At 41.9% G+C, this 20,826-nt stretch overlaps 1 protein-coding gene across 9 annotated transcripts in view; it reads right to left on the bottom strand.

The window, feature by feature from the left end:
- PTPN13 (protein tyrosine phosphatase non-receptor type 13) overlaps positions 1-20,826 on the bottom strand; it is a 285,427-nt gene that overhangs the window by 62,392 nt on the left and 202,209 nt on the right. For 6 of the 9 annotated variants that reach the window (XM_075605884.1, XM_075605865.1, XM_075605874.1 and 3 more), the window contains 12 exons: positions 18,993-19,444; positions 17,937-18,080; positions 14,349-14,442; positions 13,452-13,537; positions 11,231-11,384; positions 8,812-9,026; positions 5,187-5,285; positions 3,801-4,180; positions 2,229-2,406; positions 1,426-1,584; positions 863-1,034; positions 549-759 (listed from right to left, as the gene is read on the bottom strand). In XM_075605884.1, the coding sequence (XP_075461999.1) occupies positions 549-759; positions 863-1,034; positions 1,426-1,584; positions 2,229-2,406; positions 3,801-4,180; positions 5,187-5,285; positions 8,812-9,026; positions 11,231-11,384; positions 13,452-13,537; positions 14,349-14,442; positions 17,937-18,080; positions 18,993-19,444 (2,344 nt within the window). The remainder of the gene's footprint in view (positions 1-548; positions 760-862; positions 1,035-1,425; positions 1,585-2,228; positions 2,407-3,800; positions 4,181-5,186; positions 5,286-8,811; positions 9,027-11,230; positions 11,385-13,451; positions 13,538-14,348; positions 14,443-17,936; positions 18,081-18,992; positions 19,445-20,826) is intronic. The other 3 variants (XM_075605854.1, XM_075605915.1, XM_075605924.1) reach the window with 1 other exon arrangement.

The following is a 20,826-nucleotide window of genomic DNA, read 5'->3' as shown; positions in this document are numbered from 1 at the left end:
ACTGCTTATATCTGCTTATATCATGTTATATGTTTTGGGGCTGCGAGAACTGCTTGACTAAGGGAGATGTGAATTATTGCATAGTGTTTCACTAGAAATACTCCCAAGTGAATGGAAGCTTTGTTCCCCCCCCTGTGTTTGGATGAATTTCCTGATGAAAAGGAAAAGGCACAATAAAGTCTTATTATAATTTCACATTATAAACGACTCCAAGTGTGTACCTCTGTGAACGTCCGTCTACAGTGACAAACAAAAAAAAGCTTTTCAAAATATAGTTTAGTGGATGGCACAGTGAGTAGTTACAGTTTTTTGTATGCCCATATTGCACTGCACCGGAGAAAGACCAATAATAATATTTATTATTCGTATACAGCGTCACAGTATAGGTCCTGAGTTGTAGACCCCCTGCCTCTTAGGGGAGAGATAAAATAACTTGCCTATAAGAAGCTGACAGATTTAAGCTACTCGATTCAAAAGCAGTGACTACTTTTTCTAATAAAAATGATGCAGGGATTTGACAGTGAATACAATTACTGCTGCATTTATACCTGGTAGCTTTTAAAACAACAGTAGGGAGAGACAAATCCAGCACACGTTCTGCTTCCTGTAAAGTCATGTCTAGCGTGCTGGCTCCGTTAATGTAATGCAGGATGTCTAGAGGCTTTAAGCTTCCCTCCCGAGCTGCCACGGACCCGGTCTTGACACCTTCAATATAAATAACCTGGGAAAGGCTTTCACGGCCTCCTGATAAACACAAGCCTGCATGGAAAAAGACAGGCAAGTCAAATGATGCTGATCATGTTGTTAACCAGAGCAAAACAAATGCCTCTGTCAATACATAGAAAGTGTAGCAATGTCTTACCCAGGTCTCCTTTGTGGCATGTCAGTGTAATGTCAGGGAGCAGATGAGAAGGCACTTGAGGCTTGGGGATCTCAAGGACACGGCCAAGCACAATACGCACAGTCTTTGGTGCAGCTCGCAACAAATTAACTGCCTCTGTGTGACTCACGTTTGTGACATCTATATCATTAACCTGCAAAATACGTTGTGATAGGGAGGGGGAGGAGAGAGAAAGAAGTGAGGATGGATTAAGTGGCCAGAGGGAGGAAGAGTGAGGAGAATAATTAGGTGTGGGAGAAGAAGAGAGAGGAATAACAATTGAAAATGTAAAAAAGGCCATTTATAGGAAAGAGGGATGTATGTGGATAAAGATTTTTTTTAAAAAGAGTGTGAGAAAATATGTGAGAGATGGAGAGTGAAAGACAACATGAAACAAATAGAACAATGAAAGTAAGGGGGGAAACAGAGAGTGTAAAAAGTATAGAGTAGATGGAAGAGAGAAAGGATGGCTGAATAACAGCAATTACAAACTGAGGGTAGTTATATACAGTAAGGCTGAAAACCTCTCATCCAAATATACTCACTTTGATAAGTCTATCTCCGGGTTGTAAGCGTCCATCACTTTTTGCGGGATCCTGGATAATGTCATGGACATAGCAGCCAACACAATCATTGGCTTTGGTCACTGTGAAACCCAGACTTCCCTTATCCGATTTAGTCAGGGTGACGTGAAGCTCTACCTCCTAGGAATGGACACAGCATGTTAACACAGGTTCACAGGCGTGCAGGGCAGTCATTCTGTGAGGAATGACATGTCACTGATTACTATGGGGGCACAAAACTTCATTTGCGACAGGGCCTTCATTATCTCTCTGTGTCTGTTTGTGCATGTTTAACCTTATTTGTATGTAACTCTGTTTACGTAATTATCAAATCTCTGTACCCCCATTGTACTGCGCTTCAGAATATGTTGGCGCTTTACAAATAGGCGATAATAATTTGCCACTACCCCATGGTGTGCCAGCAAATTTCTGAAAGTAGCAGTCACGCTTATACTTGTTTATTAAAATATATTACATAGAAAAAGATGAATTAATAATTGCCTTCATCATTCTAATGAAGAAACCTATTTGAAAAGCCTTGCAGAATTATTTTGTTTCAGCTTAAAATTGATGTTAAGTAATATTTGGTGGGAGGGGAAGGATGGTGCAATTAAAACCAGAACAACTTTCTTCCCTCACATTGGGTTTTAGAGCAATATGAATGTAAAAAAACAAACTAGACACTTAATTTAACCTTTAGGATTTGCAATTATTAGTTTGTCATTTTATTCTATAACAAGCATTTTATGCACAAGTATAATTTTGCTAGTAAAATAAAAACCCACTGGTTCAAATTCCTCCATGTCGCTCACTCCCGGTGTCTTGATGGATAACGGCTCTTCCAGGAATGCCTTAGACTCAGAGCGGTAGGCTTCAGAAAGTGAGATCTGAGAGATGTTTTCTATCTCGGATCTTCCGCTCTGGACGGGTGTCATATCACGAGGTATGGGAGAAGGAGGATTGCTACGGGTAAAGAAAATGCAGTGCACAATAGATAGTCAGCAATTACATTCCTAATGATCATTTCCATTTGGCACTAATGAGCATAAATAACACCACAAGAAGAAGCTCATCAAAAAGACAGCGAAGCAGGACATCAACAAGAGAGAGACGCGGCCTAAAATGGAGCCGTTTGTATGATACAGATCCTGCACTTATCCTTGGACGGAAGATTAATCTTTCTGCGTCAGACGCCTTTTCCGCCATCTTGGAAAAACTTGAAGAGACCTGCAAGCATCTTCTATTTTGAACTTTCTTTGCATTCTGTTGGCCTTTGCTTCAAGACTTCCCTTTCTGAACCCTCATGAAACAGAATATGTGAAGACTGACTACAAACAGTATGACCGTTGTCTTTTCCGGATTCACTAATGTATGTTTTCCTCACTATCTGGCCACGAGAGTCTGGGTCAGTTTATTTTTTGCTCTACAGGCCATTTGTAAATTATAATATCTCATGACAACAGTTGATGTGTATCTTTTCACGGATTCAACTACCCGTGCTGATGGCTCCACTGATATACATGGTGAGAGGTTTTAGTCTTGCACACCTTAAAAGCTATAATGTTAGCAACATACTTGCGTTTAATGTACTGGTGCTCCGTGGTTCAGGAAAAAACCTGGCTGATGTATTCTCAGGATACATGTAACTAAGTAGAGGATCCATGTCACTTCGGATTTGCAAAATATAATTTATTCTCTTAGTGGCACACACTGTACAGTGTGAGTGTGTGCCACTAAGAGAATAAATTCTTTTTTTGCAAATCTGAAGTGCCCTGGATCCTCTACTTACATGTCTACTGATATACAGCAATATCATTCACTACCCTCTGGTTTACTTCAATTGTACTATTGGACATTGTATTGGGGTCTTATTTCATACATGCTGCTACTCCTATGAGTTTTTATATTTAGGTCACACCTATGAGTTCCATTATCTTGTTGTATATATATATATATCACTATTGTTAGATTTTGAGATTATTTTATGTTAGATTTGTTTTAGGCTATGATTATTTTACTTTTGGACAATTAGGACTCTACTGTAGATCAAATGCAATGATGTAAATGTAATGTTAATGTTGCCAGTGTACAACATTATATATCATAGTACCATAGTATATTATACCACAATGACCAATGGCACAGTCCATTTATCAGATACACTTAATTTGTTATAGAAGAGACTTGCTAGGTCTCTAAAGCTCTTTTATTACTAACATGTATTAGGAACTATCAGGTTTATCCATCAAAGAGTGTCACTTGAAACTAGTTTTCTACAGGGCACACACAGCTAGCACAACTCTGCCCAACATTATCTAGGTAAGACCATATGAGATTCAACAGATAATTCACCTCACCTGTCCTCAAATTCTGGCTTGCTAGGGGACTCTTGTGGAGTGTAAAAGCTGGTACGTATAGTCTCTTCCTGGATGCTCGGTGTTTCACACTGGCTGTGCTGTTGGGCCTTCAAGCTAACTGGTGTCTGGTAGAGTGCTGTGTTCCAGGCAGGTGTTGGCCTCTCATCTTGGATAGTAGCAAAATCTTCTTCCCCAGTTCCACTGCTGTCGCTGTAGCTATCCCTCCTAGAAGGATTCTTTAGCCGCCTCATGCTTTTGTCAGTCACCTCCTCATTTTCATCAGAGCTATCCATGTCCTCCAATGCTAAGGGATATTCAGCCCCGTTTGTGCAACCTCGGCTCTCGGCTGGAAAGGACTGTTGTGGAGAATTTAATGGCATCTGCAAGAATTGTATTTCAGTTCCATCAAATTAAGGCTTCAGTAAAACTCAACCAGCATCAAGAAACATTGATGGCTTTATCTCACATGTTACTTTGACTATTGGCGGTTTATATGTGCATACAGATACAAGTGTGTAACATACTGTAGGCTGCAAGAGAGCATCAGGCTTGCTAACAAGGGTATAAAGTTCTATGGATCGATTCAAAATATTTTATCCAGAGCAAGACCGCTATTAATTTTTGTAGCAAAAAAAAAGTGGTGGAACATGTGGAAGTAGTCAGAACAAGTACCATGCGTATCATCCCATTTCAACCACTGTCTGTGTATACCTGTATAAGCAGGAATGTTAACCAAAATGGAAGAAACAATGTACAGAAAAAGAAGGCATGGCATAGAGGTAAAAAGGCTGCCATGGGAGTATGAGAACACAGCTGGCATCCAATTGCAGCGCCTTGTACTATTGGGCAAGTTACTTTATCTCAGCTTCAAAAAAAGTAATTATAAGCCCATTGGGTCCATACGTTAAACTCAGATGAGAGCATTTCGGATTTGTATCTTGACTTATTTATTAAGCCCCTACTGCATGTCGAAACTGTGTGAAAGCTTTTTGGGAAAGGGAGTGTGTTTAATGGCTTTCAACATGATAAGCATGCTCTTGTTTTGTTTTTTACATAAATCAAAGTAAGAAAACGACTCGGGTTCAAAATGTATTGTTAATTCACACTTTGGAAATGTTAGGTAGTGTAGCTATTGATTAAGTCATGATGACAGTGAAGAAGAATAAATCGTGACAGTTTTTCTTCGTCAGACTACATGGTCACTGATGCAATTCGGAGGTGCACAGTTCTGGACGGTAGAGGCTTATGGTTCCAAGCGTTATGCTTGTTTGTAAAAAACCTTCTTCTTCTCTGTGATTTCTAGCATGACTTCCTTTCTGGTCATAAAAAAACACACAGAGTCTTTCCTTTCCATAATTACATCAGATATGCACTATATTTACATACCAACATCAAAGGACTGATTTCCGGTAATACCCCAGTGGGAGGCCTGCACATCAGTAAGGTGACTTCAGGAGAAGTTCCTCTCAGAGCTGAAATAACTTCCTAAAAGTAAATTACAGGAGGCGCATTATATATGATACTAATCAGGGAACATGGTTAACTTTGCTTAAAAATCAGGTGGACGTACAGGTACACCAGGTGGCAAATTTAGGAAGCATCTCCAAACCTGATCAAGGTTATAATTTCTAACTAGAGCAGGAAAGCAGCATCAAATAATCTCTAGCAATGTTCCCCCTGCCCTATGATCTACATCAGGGGTGCGCAAACTGGGGGGGTTGCAGAGGTCCTGCGCTCTTTCCCCAGGCATTTAATAAAATGCCTGGGAATCGGGTGAGGCCTCTGAAACACTCCACTTACCGGGATTCAGCCGGCTGTGTGGCGCCGTGGGGCCATGTGACTTGGCGTCACACGTGTCAAATGACACCGCTGGTCACATGATGTCACATGACCCCGCAGCGTCATTTGACGCGGATACAAGGTGGGGGGGGGGGGGGGGGCGAGAGCTGGGGAAGGGAAAACAGGGGGGCGCAGCTTCAAAAGTTTGCGCTCCCCTGATCTACATATTCATTGTAGAACCAGGTCCAACCAGATGTTGCATTAGCTACAGTGTAGGGTCCATCACAAGTGGCACTTCGGGAGGTTCAGATTCAACAGGTCTTTTTTCAAAGCGACAACATAGTGGAAATAAGGTAGTATATACTAACTCTATATACACACACACACACACACACACCTGTTTTGTCTGATTACAATTTTTCAAGTTAAAAAGTACATACTTGCTTTATAATCTTGCCCGTCCACTCTGTGAGCTAAAAAGCAGTTGGATGTACACTATGAGGTACTGTAGGAGGGTAAAACAGAGGAAGCTCCACCTTGTGGCCTGAAGCAGCCACGTTGCTTGTGGTTGGAAGCTCAAACCAAGAGTGACAGACACAGACACACAGACATATAGACACAGAGACATAGAGACACACAGAGACAGACACACAGAGAGAGAGACAGAGACACAGAGAGAGAGATACACAGACACACACACAGAGACATACACAGAGGCAGAGAGAAAGAGATAGAGAGACACTGTGTGTGTATACAGTATATATGTATGTGTGTAAACTTTTTTCTTATCAGCTACTACTGAAATTATGTGGTCACCTTATAGCCAGGGTCACCCTATAATCGAGCAAATACTGTATGGTATATACAGATAGGTCCGGAAATAATTGGACACTGACACAATTTTCATAATTTTGGCTCTGTACGCTACCACAATGGATTTGAAATGAAACAACTGAAATGCAATAGAAGTGCAGGCTTTCAGCTTTAATTCAAGGGGTTGAACAAAAAAATCGTATGAAACGTTTAGGAATTGCAACCATTTTCATACACCGTCCCCTTATTTCAGGGGCTCAAATGTAATTGGACAAATGAACACAATCATAAATAAAATGTTCATTTTTAATACTTTGTCAAGAATCCTTTGCATGCAATGACTGCTTGAAGTCTGGAACGCACGGACATCACCAAACGCTGGGTTTCCTCCTTTATGATGCTTTGCCAGGCCTTTACTGCAGCTGTCTTCAGTTGTTGTTTGTTCATGGGTCTTTCTGCCTTAAGTTTTGTCTTCAGCAAGTGAAATGCATGCTCGATCGGGTTGAGATCAGGTGATTGACTCGGCCATTGCAGAATATTCCACTTCTTTGCCTTAAAAAACTCCTGGGTTGCTTTCGCAGTATGTCTTGGGTCACTGTCCATCTGTAAAGTGAAGCGCCGTCAAATCAATTTTGCTCAATTTGGCTGAAACTGAGCAGACAATATATCCCTATACACTACAGAATTCATCCGGCTGCTTCTGTCTTCTGTCCCATCATCAATAAACACTAGTGACCCAGTGCCATTGCAAGCCATGCATGCCCATGCCATCACACTGCCTCCACCGTTTTTTACAGATGATGTGGTATGCTTCGGATCATGAGCCGTTCCAAGCCTTCTCCATACATTTTTCTTCCCATCATTCTGGTACAGGTTGATCTTTGTTTCATCTGTCCAAAGAATGCTGTTCCAGAACTGGGCTGGCTGTTTTAGATATTGTTTGGTAAAGTCTAATCTGGCCTTTCTATTCTTGAGGCTTATGAATGGTTTGCACCTTGTTGTGAACCCTCTGTATTTGCTCTCGTGAAGTCTTCTCTTTATGGTAGACTTGGATAATGATATGCCTACCTCCTGGAGAGTGTTCTTCACTTGACTGGATGTTGTGAAGGGGTTTTTCTTTACCATGGAAAGGATCCTACGATCATCCACCACTGTTGTCTTCCTGGACGTCCAGGCCTTTTTGTGTTGCTGAGCTCACCAGTGCGTTCTTTTTTTCTCAGAATGTACCAAACTGTTGATTTGGCCACTCCTAATGTTCCTGCTATCTCTCTGATGGATTTTCTTTTTTTGTAGCTTAAGGATGCCCTGTTTCACTTGCATTGAGAGCTCCTTTGACCGCATGTTCTGGGTTCACAGCAACAGCTTCCAAATGCGAATGCCACACCTGGAATCAACTCCAGACCTTTTACCTGCTTAATTGATGCTCAAATAACGAAGGAATAGCCCACACCTGTCCATGAAACAGCTTTTGAGTCAATTGTCCAATTACTTTTGGTCCCTTGAAAAAGAGGGGGCTACATATTAAAGAGATGTAATTCTAAACCCTTCCTCCAATTTGGATGCGAATACACTCAAATTAAAGCTGATAGACTGCACTTTAAGCCCATATTCATTATTTAACTGTAACTTGAATTTATTTTGGTACACAGATGAAATAACAAAACTTGTATCAGTGTCCAATTATTTCCGGACCTAAGTGTAGTATATCTGTATGTATACAAGATAATGTATATACAATATATATGTAGGTATATAATGTAGTATATATCCACTATACATAGTCTATTGCAGGGGAGCAGCACCCCCTGCCTGCTCTGCCCCAGTGCTCGCGCCCCCCCCCCCCCCATTACCTTAGTGCCAACGTGAAATGACGCTGCGGGGTCATGTGATGAAACGTGACGCTGCTGCGTCATTTGAGCCCGCGTTGCCACATCGCCCGAAGCCGGCTGTATCACGGTAAGTGAGTTACAGAGGCCTCACACGGTCCCCCGGAATTTAAATGCCTAGTAGAAGAACGTGGAGCCTCTGCAACTGCTGCACCCCCCCCCCCCCCCGTCTATATCAAAATCTCCCCCCCACCCCCCTCGTCTGTGTTGTAACATTTGTGGAATACAATTGCTTGGAACTGGCCCTGTACTGTCACCTATGATGGACCATGGTGGTGTGCTTGAACATTACACTTATTTATTGACTACAACATGGTGCTACGGACATCTGGGAGACTTTATTGGATATTTAGAGGGATAAGTAACATGCTGTCAAAATTGTAATTGGTATATTAGGTACATTTGCTATATAGCTCCTGTGTGTCCATTTAATTTGCTGCAGGCCACCATGTTTTACTTCCTCTCCCCACAATAAAAACGTTGCTGGAGGAGCCTCCAGTGCATTGCAAAGCTCACATGCTTGCAAGTCTTACCTGCTGTGGCAGTCCTTTCAATGAGGCACCATTCACTTTCAGGATTACGTCCCCTATGTTCATTTTGCCACTTTCAGAAGCGGGTTGCCCCGGAAATAGCTTCTTAACTCTCACTATACTTGAGCCTGCCTGGTCCGGGGTGAGGTTCTCTTCTCGAGAAAAGCTGAATCCCAGACCGGAACTATTCTTCAGTAATTTGACTTCAAACGAGTTTTCTGAAAGAAGACATGTACATTAGTATGCCATTTGTGATACTCAGTGTGGCTCCTTGCACTTGGTGCTGCCTTATTGAAAACGGATAGACGTGCACTGAGCTACTTACTACTTTAAACTACACTAAATGCTTACTGTTGGGCTCAGCTGTCGTGGAGCCATTCTGGTTAAGCAGTGTTCACGTACAGGTCCAAGTTTAAAGGTGAAGTTCAGCCTGCATGTTTATTTTTAATTTGGTGAATCTATCTTCCCCTCTCTAGTTTTTTCTCTGTTCTGTTTTTCATTCCTAAAAATTGAGCCCGAAACCACATTTAACATGGCCACTAAGCTTCTTCCACTGTGGACTTATCTGAGGTTCACGATTAGAACATTTCTTTGATTTCTCTTTTAATCTGCATACAAAATTGATCTGTGCTGCCAGGTGAAGTGGAGGAACAATAAACAGCAGAAGTTGCCATGTGAATCTCGACTGCAGGGTTTGGGTCTTTAAAAAGAAATAAAACCGCTAGAAGGTTGTGAAAAGGTTGGTAATTTGCTATAAATGGCCTCACACTGAGTTCTCTTGTCATTTCTTGGCGGAACTAAAATTATAAGATGCAGAAAGCCTTCATATACTGTATCTCAGAAACCAGTAGTTCAAATCCATTTCTCAGTAAGGTTATTTTCTCAGTAAAAACAGGAACCAAAGCTGCGTGGTCAGTGAGCTGTACAATTTTAAAATCCAATCTATCCACTAGAAGAGCTTCCCACTGGATATCAGTCTCAGGACCACTATACTGGGCATTCTAGGCTTCTATTGCATTAATTGATCAAATAAAAATGTTTATATATCTTACAGTGTGTACAGCAAATACAAACATCACTTCTGAGCACATTCACATGTCTCAGACAGGTCGGCAACCCTGTCTTTCCCCTTATCTGTTAGCATACAGTGCTTCCACTGCAGCCAGGGATTTTGGGTAATGACATGCAAATGAGCACAGTGAGTCACTCTTTAGTTCGTATCCATTTTAACATGCACCCCTATAAGCTTATGACTGCCGTAATACACATGTTTACAGCACAACCTGAGTATAAGAAGTACATAGCCAGTAAACCTGCTCACAGACAGCTGTTTCAACCTTCTGGGTCTCATCGGTGCGACTTTGGTTGCTGGCTTTGTGATGTGAAGCTGAGAACTGGGTATATCCAGACTTTTAAAACGTTATGGTGGATTTTTATTTGCTGTAAACTGTACGGTTGAGGGTTTGTGTCACTTTTTTTTTTTACCCACCATAACTTTTTTAATGCAACAATACGGTTAACATAAAAAAAAAAAAAAAATATATATATATATATATATATATATACTGTATATATATATATATATATATATATATATATATATATATATATATATATATATATACTGTATATATATATTATATATACACATTTTATTACAGGTTTGAAGCAGGGGGTCTTTGAAGCCCAACCTCATTCATTTCAGCTCTAGGGACGCCCTGCTTCCAGAGATACCTCCATAGTGGTGCCGCTATCCCTGCAAGCAGAGAAACTGTGATCTTTAGTACATGGTAGTGTTTAAATGTCCCGCGGGCCAATAGAAAGCCGTGACATCATCTGGTGCGCTTACTATTGGCTCACGTGACCTGGACCTTTAAACTCCACAGAGATACCGGCACCACCAACGGAGGTAAGTATCTCTGGAAGCACGCGGTCCCCGGAGCTGAAATTAATGGTTCAGCTCCGAAGACCCCCTGCTTCAAACTTGAAATAAAAATAAATATACATATATATTTTTTTTAAGTTAACCCATATTTCTGCTTTAATGTCTAGTTATAAATCCTATGGAATTTGGCTTTTAGTGTATTTTTTGTGAATAGCATTTTGTTAATCAAGAAAAGTTCTGCATGATACTGGAAGGAACTCGTGGCCATTTTCTACTATTCCTGGCTACTGAATTCTTCAAGGAGCCATACTTGGAGAGAAAAAAAATAAAAAATAGTATCACCATGGGACTCACGGCAGTCTCTTCCTTGGATACAAGCTTTGGGAAACATCTCGTTGGGCAGGTTTGCACCATTTATAAAAAAAAAAATGAGGAATTTTGCATAAAAAAGTTGGTTGCTGCCTGCAGCCTCCTGGGAAGAATACAGGAATGATCTGCTAGACCCTCATGGATTGCGGTTCAGTGCATCACACGTACCTTCTGTGGCAAAGCAGTACTCGGCTGTTTTTTTCACCTGCTTATCCTGAGGCCTGCTGAGCACCGTTTGGTTTGGAAGAGTGCACTGAGGAGTAACTGGAGCGTGCACCTTAACGGCTGGCAACTGACCTTTTTCTAGCAGCAGAGTTACTACCTGCAGAAAAGTTATTAAACATTTGAAATAAGTACAGGGTTACTACTTATACAGTATGTGGAGTCTATAATAATACTGATACAAACAAAACTTCTAGAGCAGCAGCTTTCAACCTTTCAAGGACAGCGGAATTCTTTACAGATGTACAGTATTGGGACTGTGTTGTAGGCATTAAACCTGCACTGTGACTGCAGTACTATTGTCCACTTATTGTAAGTAGGTAAAAATACAATTGCTGTGGTAGATCTCATTTTGTTTAGAGCTTTAGGCCTCGGGCATGGTCAGTGAGCCCCTGCAGCCGCAATGAGAGCGGCATAAGTAGGGGCTCGCCTTAGCTTCCGCAAGCGTGCGGAAGCGTAGGTCTTATACAAATTTTAGATTTGGCGCTCGCCGGAGCGCAGGGCCGGTCACGTGAGCGGTTCGCCCAATGACGGTGAACCAGCTCCGTGACGTCACCGGCCCGCCCCCCCGACACACCCCCGGACCAAGGCCAGGGAAAGCACCCGCTTTCCCTCAGCCTCCGCGCGCCTCAGCACGGAAGAAGGCATCCTGGACGCAGCCATAGATTGTAAGCTCTCACGAGCAGGGCCATCGTGACTTTTTGTATCTTTTTGTGCTTGTTTCTCCTTATCGGCTATGTATTTCTATTTAAGTAATTTATATCTCTCTGTACCCTCATTGTACTTTGCTGTAGAATATGTTGGCACTTTATAAATAAGCGATAATAATAATAATATTATTGTTATATTTTACTATTTTATAGGCCATGCCAGTATAATATTCAATAACCTTTTAAGATTATGAAATATTGTATAAAATATTCCAAAAAGTTAAAACCGTTTTTGTAGTAGTTTTAGGTTTGCCAGGTGTCCGGTTTTGAACTGGACAGACCGGTATTTTGCCGATCTGTCCGGTATTTTCCCTCTCTGGGCGTGCAGGGAGTGGGAGTGTGAAGGATGGCCGGGTGCAGCGTCCCCGCTCCTATCTCTGATTCAGAACCAGAAGCAGCAGCGTGAGTCTCCTCACGTCTGGTTACAGTGACTGGTAACCAGGGCAACGAGCAGCGTCACCCCCCCTCCCTCCCAGGCAAGGAGAAGACTAATCAATGGGAGGGCTCCCCCATTTGCATGCAGGGAAATGTAATTTCCTTCCAGCTTTGCATGTGGGAGAAGAGACAAGAACTCCCCTCTGTCCCTGCCTCCACAGGTAAGATACCAGTAGGGGGAGAGGGTGAAAAAGGAGGAAGAAGGAGGGGGTGAAGGTGAGGAAGGAAGAGGAGGGGGTGGTCGTGTGAGAGGAGGCTGTGAGAGGATGAGGGGGGGAGGGAGGAGGAGGGGGGTTGCAACAATCTTGGAAGTAGTGGGAGAGAAGCATTAAGATCAGTGTAACTCGCCATGTATGACTGCAGGTACGTTATTTATAAATTATCTGACCGTTATGTCTTTTTTCTAAATTTCACTCCACGTATGCACCAATTCATATTCTATTTTGTACATAATGCTGCGGGGGGCGCTCAATCCCCAAACCTCTCCCAACATTTTTTACAAAATAGAATATGAAATAGTGTAAATTGGTGCATGCGTGGAGTGAAATTTAGAAAAAAATACGTATCGGTCAGAGAATTTATAAAAAAACGTACCTCCCCACCGACTTTCCGAACTTTTTGAGAAGCCACCTGGCAACCATAAGTAGCTTTGAACAGTAAAATATCTGCTATTACCAAATTTGGTCCCAGGGCCCCATGGTACTGTAACTTCCTGTGGAACCCCGGGGTTCCATGAAAAAAGGTTGAAAGCCCCTGTACTAGAGATAGAACCTGGTGTACAAAGACAAAAACTCAAAAGCATTTCAAGGGAGATTACAGATTGTGATATTTCCTAAAGTACAGTATGTTACAGTGTACAATCTCCTTACAGATAGCAAGATCAGTCAGTGGCAGTAGAGAGAAGCACAGCCACGCTCAGGGCCTAAAAATGACAGAATGCCATTTTAATTTATGTAATTATTTGTATGGCTATTTATTTATTAACTTCGCGGGCCATAGTCATTCACATTCACCTGACCTACCTGTCCTGTGTTTCTCAAACTTTCCACGGCCTGCTTGTGTGTAGCACCTTCCAAACTCGCGCCATTGACAGAAAGCACACGGTCACCTTAGAAAAGGAGACAAAAAAGTTGTAATAAACACTGCAAACATTCGGTGCAGTTCTCAATTACATCAAGCGCATGCATCAGGAGAGAATGATGTCAGAAGGGAATGCAATGCATTCTTACAGGAATCAGAACAGTCTGTAGACTTGCTGTGTTTACAATGCTCCATATGACTTCAGAGAATACCTTGAGACACTTTTCTTGTTAAGAATGTATCGAGAAGCCTGAAATCACACTTAACCCTTTGGAAGAAGCCAATTAAAGTCCCATATAGAATTTATGCAATCAATAACACCCATTCTAAGTATTTACAATGCCCTGTCATTGTAAATATTCTGACAATACATATTATTCAAGACAAATCTAATTTGTACTAGTCATAGAACATACACAAAATGAACAAAAATATGGCAAAAAGTCTCCTAAATAGAATTTTGCACAACAAAGTCGTGCTGCTTTTAAGTATTAAGAATTTACTCGATTTGTATGATGAAGACAGAAAACTCCCTTTCAAAGAGCTGCACACTCACAGAGTCACTGGTCAGTATGTTGCACTTTCATTAATGTGCAGTGTAATGAAGAACACTTGATATGTACAATGAACAAGTACGTTCTGGGAATGTTTGAAAATGATAGTACTGTAAAAACAACATTGCAGCAAAGGTCGGTCTCCTTCAGAGAACTGACCGGTGCTGTACCAGATCTATTCCAAGCCATACTCTTTTCCTTTCTAGCTGCAGGGTGCTGAGAAGCAACTTACTTCAGATGAGGGTGTTTTTAGCAGTGGAGATGTTCAGAAACGCTTAAACTTACCTTTCTGAATTCTCCCATCACACTCAGCTGCTCCCTTTGGAATAACAGCCTTCACGTAAATGCCCCCGTGTTTTACACTTGTGTTTACGCCACCCTAACAAAAAGACAAACAGAAGGCACATGTACAATGAATGGCATAAATCTGCAGGATTCGACTCTAGAAATAAACCTTAATATATGTTAATGTTTACAAGAGTAAGCTGCCAGCTAATATTTGGGAACAAGTGAAATGCAGGTAAGCCATTTCATATTCATTTATACATTTCTTTATAAATATCTTTAGTCCCTCAAATGTTCAAGCTATTTCTAAAGAAATACAATCTTTCATTAAAACAACTTACAGGCATACCCCGCATTAACGTACGCAATGGGACCGGAGCATGTATGTAAAGCGAAAATGTACTTAAAGTGAAGCACTCCCTTTTCCCACTTATTGATGCATGTACTGTACTGCAATCGTCATATACGTGCATAACTGATGCAAATAACGCATTTCTAACAGGCTCTATGGTCTCCCCGCTTGTGCACAGCTTCAGTACAGGTAGGGAGCCGGTATTACTGTTCAGGACGTAGTGACAGGCGCATGCGTGAGCTGCCGTTTGCTTATTGGGCGATATGTCCTTACTCGCGAGTGTACTTAAAGTGAGTGAGTTCTTAAACCGGGGTATGCCTGTATTTGGGGTAAAGTTATATCTTTATCACATAAGGTTTAAAAGGTGGATTGTCAGAGATACAGTAAATGCATTATACTGTAGATGTTATTTTAATGTTTTGTTCTGGAAGGGATTTCTGAGCAATGAAAGGTTTAATAAGCCCATTGATATATAACAATGAGATACAGTAATTTATTATCGAAACCAGGAAACATATGAAGTGGCTTTGAAACAACAGATGGAATCCAAGAAACAAACAGAGGCAATCCAAGGTTTGCGCAAGAAAAACTTAAGTACATGTTGCATGGAAACACAGAAGCTGAAAGCAGTAAACACAGATCATGAACCATGGAATTTATTTAATTATTGTCCATCTACAAAGTGTTATCACATACTGTATATACTTATACAAAACAGGGATTTCACTATGTTAACTAGCAAAAAATAAAGAAATTACTAACAAGAACGTGGATGCTGGTAGTACCAGGGAACATGTCATATTTCCCTATAAGGCTGCGTCCATACAGCCTTCGCCCGCGCGGAGGTGTGCGCGTCCGTGACGTCACCCGCGTGAAGCGGGTGCGTTTTTTGGACATGATAGATGCGCCGTCAGGGGGCATGTCTAGGGGCGTGTCTGTGACGTCACGGAGCTGGCTCACCCTCATTGGGCGAACCACTCACGTAACCTGCCCGTCGCGCTACGGGGATCTTCGGCAGCATGGACTGCGCCTAACTGTAGAATCACAAGGGAATGTAGCAGAATTCCCATTCAATGAAAAAAAATATACGTCTTTATATAATATATTAATAGACAGTACTGTATAGCCCCTTTGATTGCCCTGACTCCAATAAACAGTGCGGAAGCCAGGTTGGTTCAAAACGCAGCCTGATATTCACTGCATGTAGGGTATGTACAATGAGGCACTACATTTGTACGGTTACAGAAATTACCAGGCCACTTAATGTCAGAAGAGCTAGAACTCTATATAGAAAGGAAATAAATATTATAAAAAGACTAAATGAAAGGAGGAATTAAAAAACAAACAAAAAACAAAGATGAAGCATCTCAAGACTCCTAAACCTATGTTACAGGAAAAGTGGTGACTTTCTACAGCAAAAAACATTGTTCCAAATGTATAAACGGGGAAAAAAAATCATATTGGTTCAATGTATTTTTGTCTTTGATACATTTGATGAAGTTTTGTCGCCCCAGTACTGTGCCACTTTTGCCATGATATATATGGCCATTATTTCCAGAATGTATTTTTCTATAGAAAGCCACAAAATTAGTGAGTTATTGGGATGGAAGAAATAATGGACTTTGTTGTATTGAAAAAATGCATTTGACCATGGCCATATACTCATCACACACTATTTGTTGCTAGAAACAAAGCTGAAACTAGCACTTAAGTGTCATAGTACGTATTAAAATCAAGCTTCCTATATTATGCCTCCAAAAAATGTCCCTATGAAATCACCGTGCAAACATAATATACAGAAAGCAGCCTGGAGCCCCTCAGCGACGGGGCACTGACCTCAGGGACTAGGCTCCCCTCTCTTCCCTCCCCCTCCCCCACACCTTTGGTACTGGTTCACATGCTGCTTCCCCTCTCCCCTCCAGCTTGGCTGGATTGCATGCTGTTTCCCCTCCCCTTCCCCAGTGTCACAGGGGGCAGAGCTAGGGGGATTCAAAGGAGCGCAGGGGAGGGAGGGCAGCCTGCTCCCTGGGAAGAAGTTCCCGCCCACCCGTCCCTTTGTTTGGGTAATACCATGACAATCGTATAATATATTGTACATTATGTTGTATTTTCTTCTTTTTCAGAAATAAGTAACATGGGAAGGATGTTGATCCAGGGAGTAATCTGATTGCCAATTCTTGGAGTCAGGAAGGAATTTATTTTCCCCCTTGTGTTATATCACTGGGGTTTTTTGTTAGCCTTCCTCTGGATCAAAATACTGTAGGTGAGGATACAGGATGGAGTATCTGTCTGGATTTGGCGTGGGTTGGACTTGATGGACGTATGTCTTTTCAACCTCATCTACGATGTAACTATGTCTGCCATGTTTGAGGTGGGCACTGCATGGCATGTGTTGCCTATGTCACGGCGGCTGTTGGGGGGGGGTAGGTGTTCGGTAACCTTGCCAGCGGGGGGCTATATGGTGCAGACAAACCCTAAAGCCTTGTGGTGGCTGGGGTTAGCGAGTCGGCAGGGCTCATTTGTGCGTGATTCCCTGGGTCCAGTATCGCTTAACGGCCGGGCCATCAGGCGCCCGGCTTGGTGGGTGTGCGGGCCGTGGTGGTGTGCCATCAGGCGCCCGGCTTGGTGGGTGTGCGGGCCGTGGTGGTGTGCCATCAGGCGCCCGGCTTGGTGGGTGTGCGGGCCGTGGTGGTGTGCCATCAGGCGCCCGGCTTGGTGGGTGTGCGGGCCGTGGTGGTGTGCCATCAGGCGCCCGGCTTGGTGGGTCTTGCGGGCGATGATTGGGGTGCCATCGGCCTTTACCCAGGGGGAGAGCACGCTGGCAGGTTTGGCTCTTACCAGGGTTATTTGTGTAAATAAAGTCGTGGCCTTTGCACCTCCAGACCCTTTGTTGTGTGTTTATTTATATGTGGGTTGGGGGAGGGAAGGGGAAGCTTCCTCGCAGGCTCCAAGGTCATGTATAAATCTATGTTCTTTGAGAAACACAGTATTTGGTCTTACAGTATGTTGACTCAAGGTGGGGGGAGGAGGGAGAGAACCCTTTAGAGCTGCCAGTGAATACAAAGCCAATAGATCCGTTATGACCATCAGTTATTAACAATTGGTAAACCCAAGGATCAAAATAAGGATATTGCAAAAACAAAACAAACAATGAAATAATATCACAACTCACTGAGACATGCAATCAGTTTCAAATGCATGCAGGAGAAGAAACAAAGGAGAAAACATCTAAAAACCTTGTCAAACAGTACCGTGACACTTATCCCCAAGCTGTCATCTTTCTTGCCCAGCACTACGGTGAACCCATCTCCAGGCTTCAGGGGCGTTGTGGAAAGCTTGTCACAATTTAGCTTCTGTGCTGGGTTCACTAAAGGAGATTCCTTTGTGGAAGACACAAGAGGAGCTCTGTTACATTTAAAAGGTTTCATGCTTGAATGTATCATTGTCTAAACATAGAAGTACTTCACCTAGCAAGGGCTTGGCATCAAATACACTAAATACTCCGATAAACAAGAATTATCTCAAATAAATTTGAGCTGCTAGTTTAACCTTTTTATATTTCAGATAGCACACTATATATTATATCTAAAATATATATTTTTCATTATTATTATTCCCATCATGCCAAACCAACAAAAAGGACCAATGTAAATATGTGAGATAAGTGATGAAGGTATCACAACATATTTCTATATGTCACAGACTAACGTCATGGTATCTCCAGTGGCATAGGTGATCTCTGTAAATTGTAAACCGGTGGGCAATACTTTTATATCTGGGCCAAGTGGTTTTTGAGATGAGCTTCTGAGAGCCGCGCTATCTTGATACTGAAAATCAGTGAGGGCAGAAGACAACAAGGCCATGGTGGTAGGATAAATGAACAATTGAGAGAGGCTGTAAAAATATTGGCACAATAAATATTAGGTTCATATAAATCAAGGATCACCATGTTATCACATTTTCCGGGCACCGCATCCTTCCTCCCACTGTTTATTTTTCTGCTTGGTGCACGTACCCCAGAATTGTATTGTATTTCAATATTTTAATTTAATCCAGGTGTGTTATTTTATGTTCACTGCTAAGTGAATGGTTAGGGCTTTATACAACAACAACAAAAAACAGGTATGGAGAAAATTGTCAGCTAGCCCAATGTTTTAGTTAAATGTTATTTGCACAATCTCCAAAAGGAATAACAGGGTTACTAACACCTAATTCACAGATGTTACAGGATAAAACTACTGCTGTGACAGATACAGTATTCGATGAGGAATATGTTTGTTTAGATAAATAACCTTTTTGTTTGCCTGCTGTTCCTGGCTACTTGAGTAAGTTGCCTCATCCATGTCGGAGTCACCCCTGTCAGAATAGTCTATGGTTTCCATCAGACCTGGCCATTTCCCTTTCACTTTGCTGCTATCTGCTTGCACCCGCTTCATGTCATTGGCTCTGGCACTGCCTGTTGGGGAGCACTTTGCAGGGTTTGATGCTTGCACTGCCTGGTCCTTGGCATGGTTGTTAATGAGGCTATTCATATGGCTGTTGCAGAGGCTGGCACTCTCGGTCCGGGAGTCTTGGGAACTCAGACTTCCATCTCCTTTACCTGCAGACATCCCAGACGAACTTCCAGAGATAAACCTCTGGTGACCGCGTAACCTGCTGTGTTCCTCTGAAGAAGACTCTGCTTCATTGTCTTGCATGAGAGAAGGTCTCTGTGAATTACTCTTTGTACCATTGGATAAATGCCCTAAAAAAAGTATAATTATAAATATTACGTTAACAATCATACCATGTTCTTAAAAAATAATAGTGCTTTCCATTCTTGAGCTTTAAATCCAAGAGCTGTACCCCATTAATTTCAGCTCGGACCCCATGCTTCCGGAGATACTTACCTCAGTGGGGGTTGCTTGCAGCAGCTCCGGCTGTGCTTGCGTGGAGTTCATGTAATGGTCACTTTTCAAAGCTCCCAAGTCCTACGGGCCAATAGGAAGCTGTGACGTCATCCGGAGATGCTTCATATTGGCCCACGTGACCAGGAATTTTAAAGAGAAGAGATACTGGCACCGCCTACGGAAGTAAGTATCTCGGGAAGCAGAGGATCCCTTGAGCTGGAATTAATGGGTTCAGCTCCGGAGACCGCCAGCATTAATCCCATGTAACAAATACATTTAAAAAGCAGTGCTTAGATTGCTCCTTTAAGATTATGAATTTTCGAGTAATTCCTCCTCTCCTGTTTATATGACAGCATGAAGCATACATATAGATATAACAAAAGACTTATCCATTATATATATATATATATCCATATATATATATATATATATATATATGGATATATAATGAGATGGAGCAAACACGGACGACAAATATTTATGAAACATGTTAATCTTACTTGTTACATTCAGTGGGATCTGTTAGGCGCAGAGATTACCACCACCTCAGACGTGGCGGATGTATAGAGAGGAAAACTACACAACTTATTGTACAGTATATGTACAACTTTTGATAAGCCGCTTTATAAAATGGCTCTCACTATCTCCTCCCCTAAATCCACCTATAACTTCTCTCCAAAGTGGGGCAAAATTGACACAAAGCCCCCGATATATTGAAGCAAAGTAATTTGAAACAACGCAATTTAAACCTGTTTTTGGAGCAAAGCTTCTGTTTGCAACACTTGATAATGTACACAGAGGGTAGATTACAATTCCATAAGTGGTATTCATTTTAAACTGACAATTATATACACATTATAAATGTATGCATATATATATTGCATTGTCTCTGCTCTGGCATCTACCCAGAATGCTAACCTCTCCTTTCACTCTTTCCTCTGAACCTGACAATCTTGTCAATTCTTACAACTCTATCCTCCCCTACTCTCGATTGTAAGGTTGGAAGCTCTACGGCTCAGTGATTTCCTTTCTGATGATCTGATCTTGTTTGTTGCACGTAAAGTATTATCATTTTCTGTACAGTATTGTCTTTTTTGTAAAGCGCCGAGTACACTATGTGCGCTATATAAAGATATACATACATGCATCTACGTATATGCCCCTTCTCTGCTCCAGCAAACCCATCCCACTGAGCCACGGTCTTCGCTAAATTCACAAACACAATTCCTTTGCACTT

The sequence above is a fragment of the Ascaphus truei genome, chromosome 1 (genome assembly GCF_040206685.1).
Source record: "Ascaphus truei isolate aAscTru1 chromosome 1, aAscTru1.hap1, whole genome shotgun sequence".
Lineage (NCBI taxonomy): Eukaryota > Metazoa > Chordata > Amphibia > Anura > Ascaphidae > Ascaphus > Ascaphus truei.
Note: the sequence above shows the minus strand (reverse complement) of the source record. Positions and strands in the feature narration are given on the sequence as shown.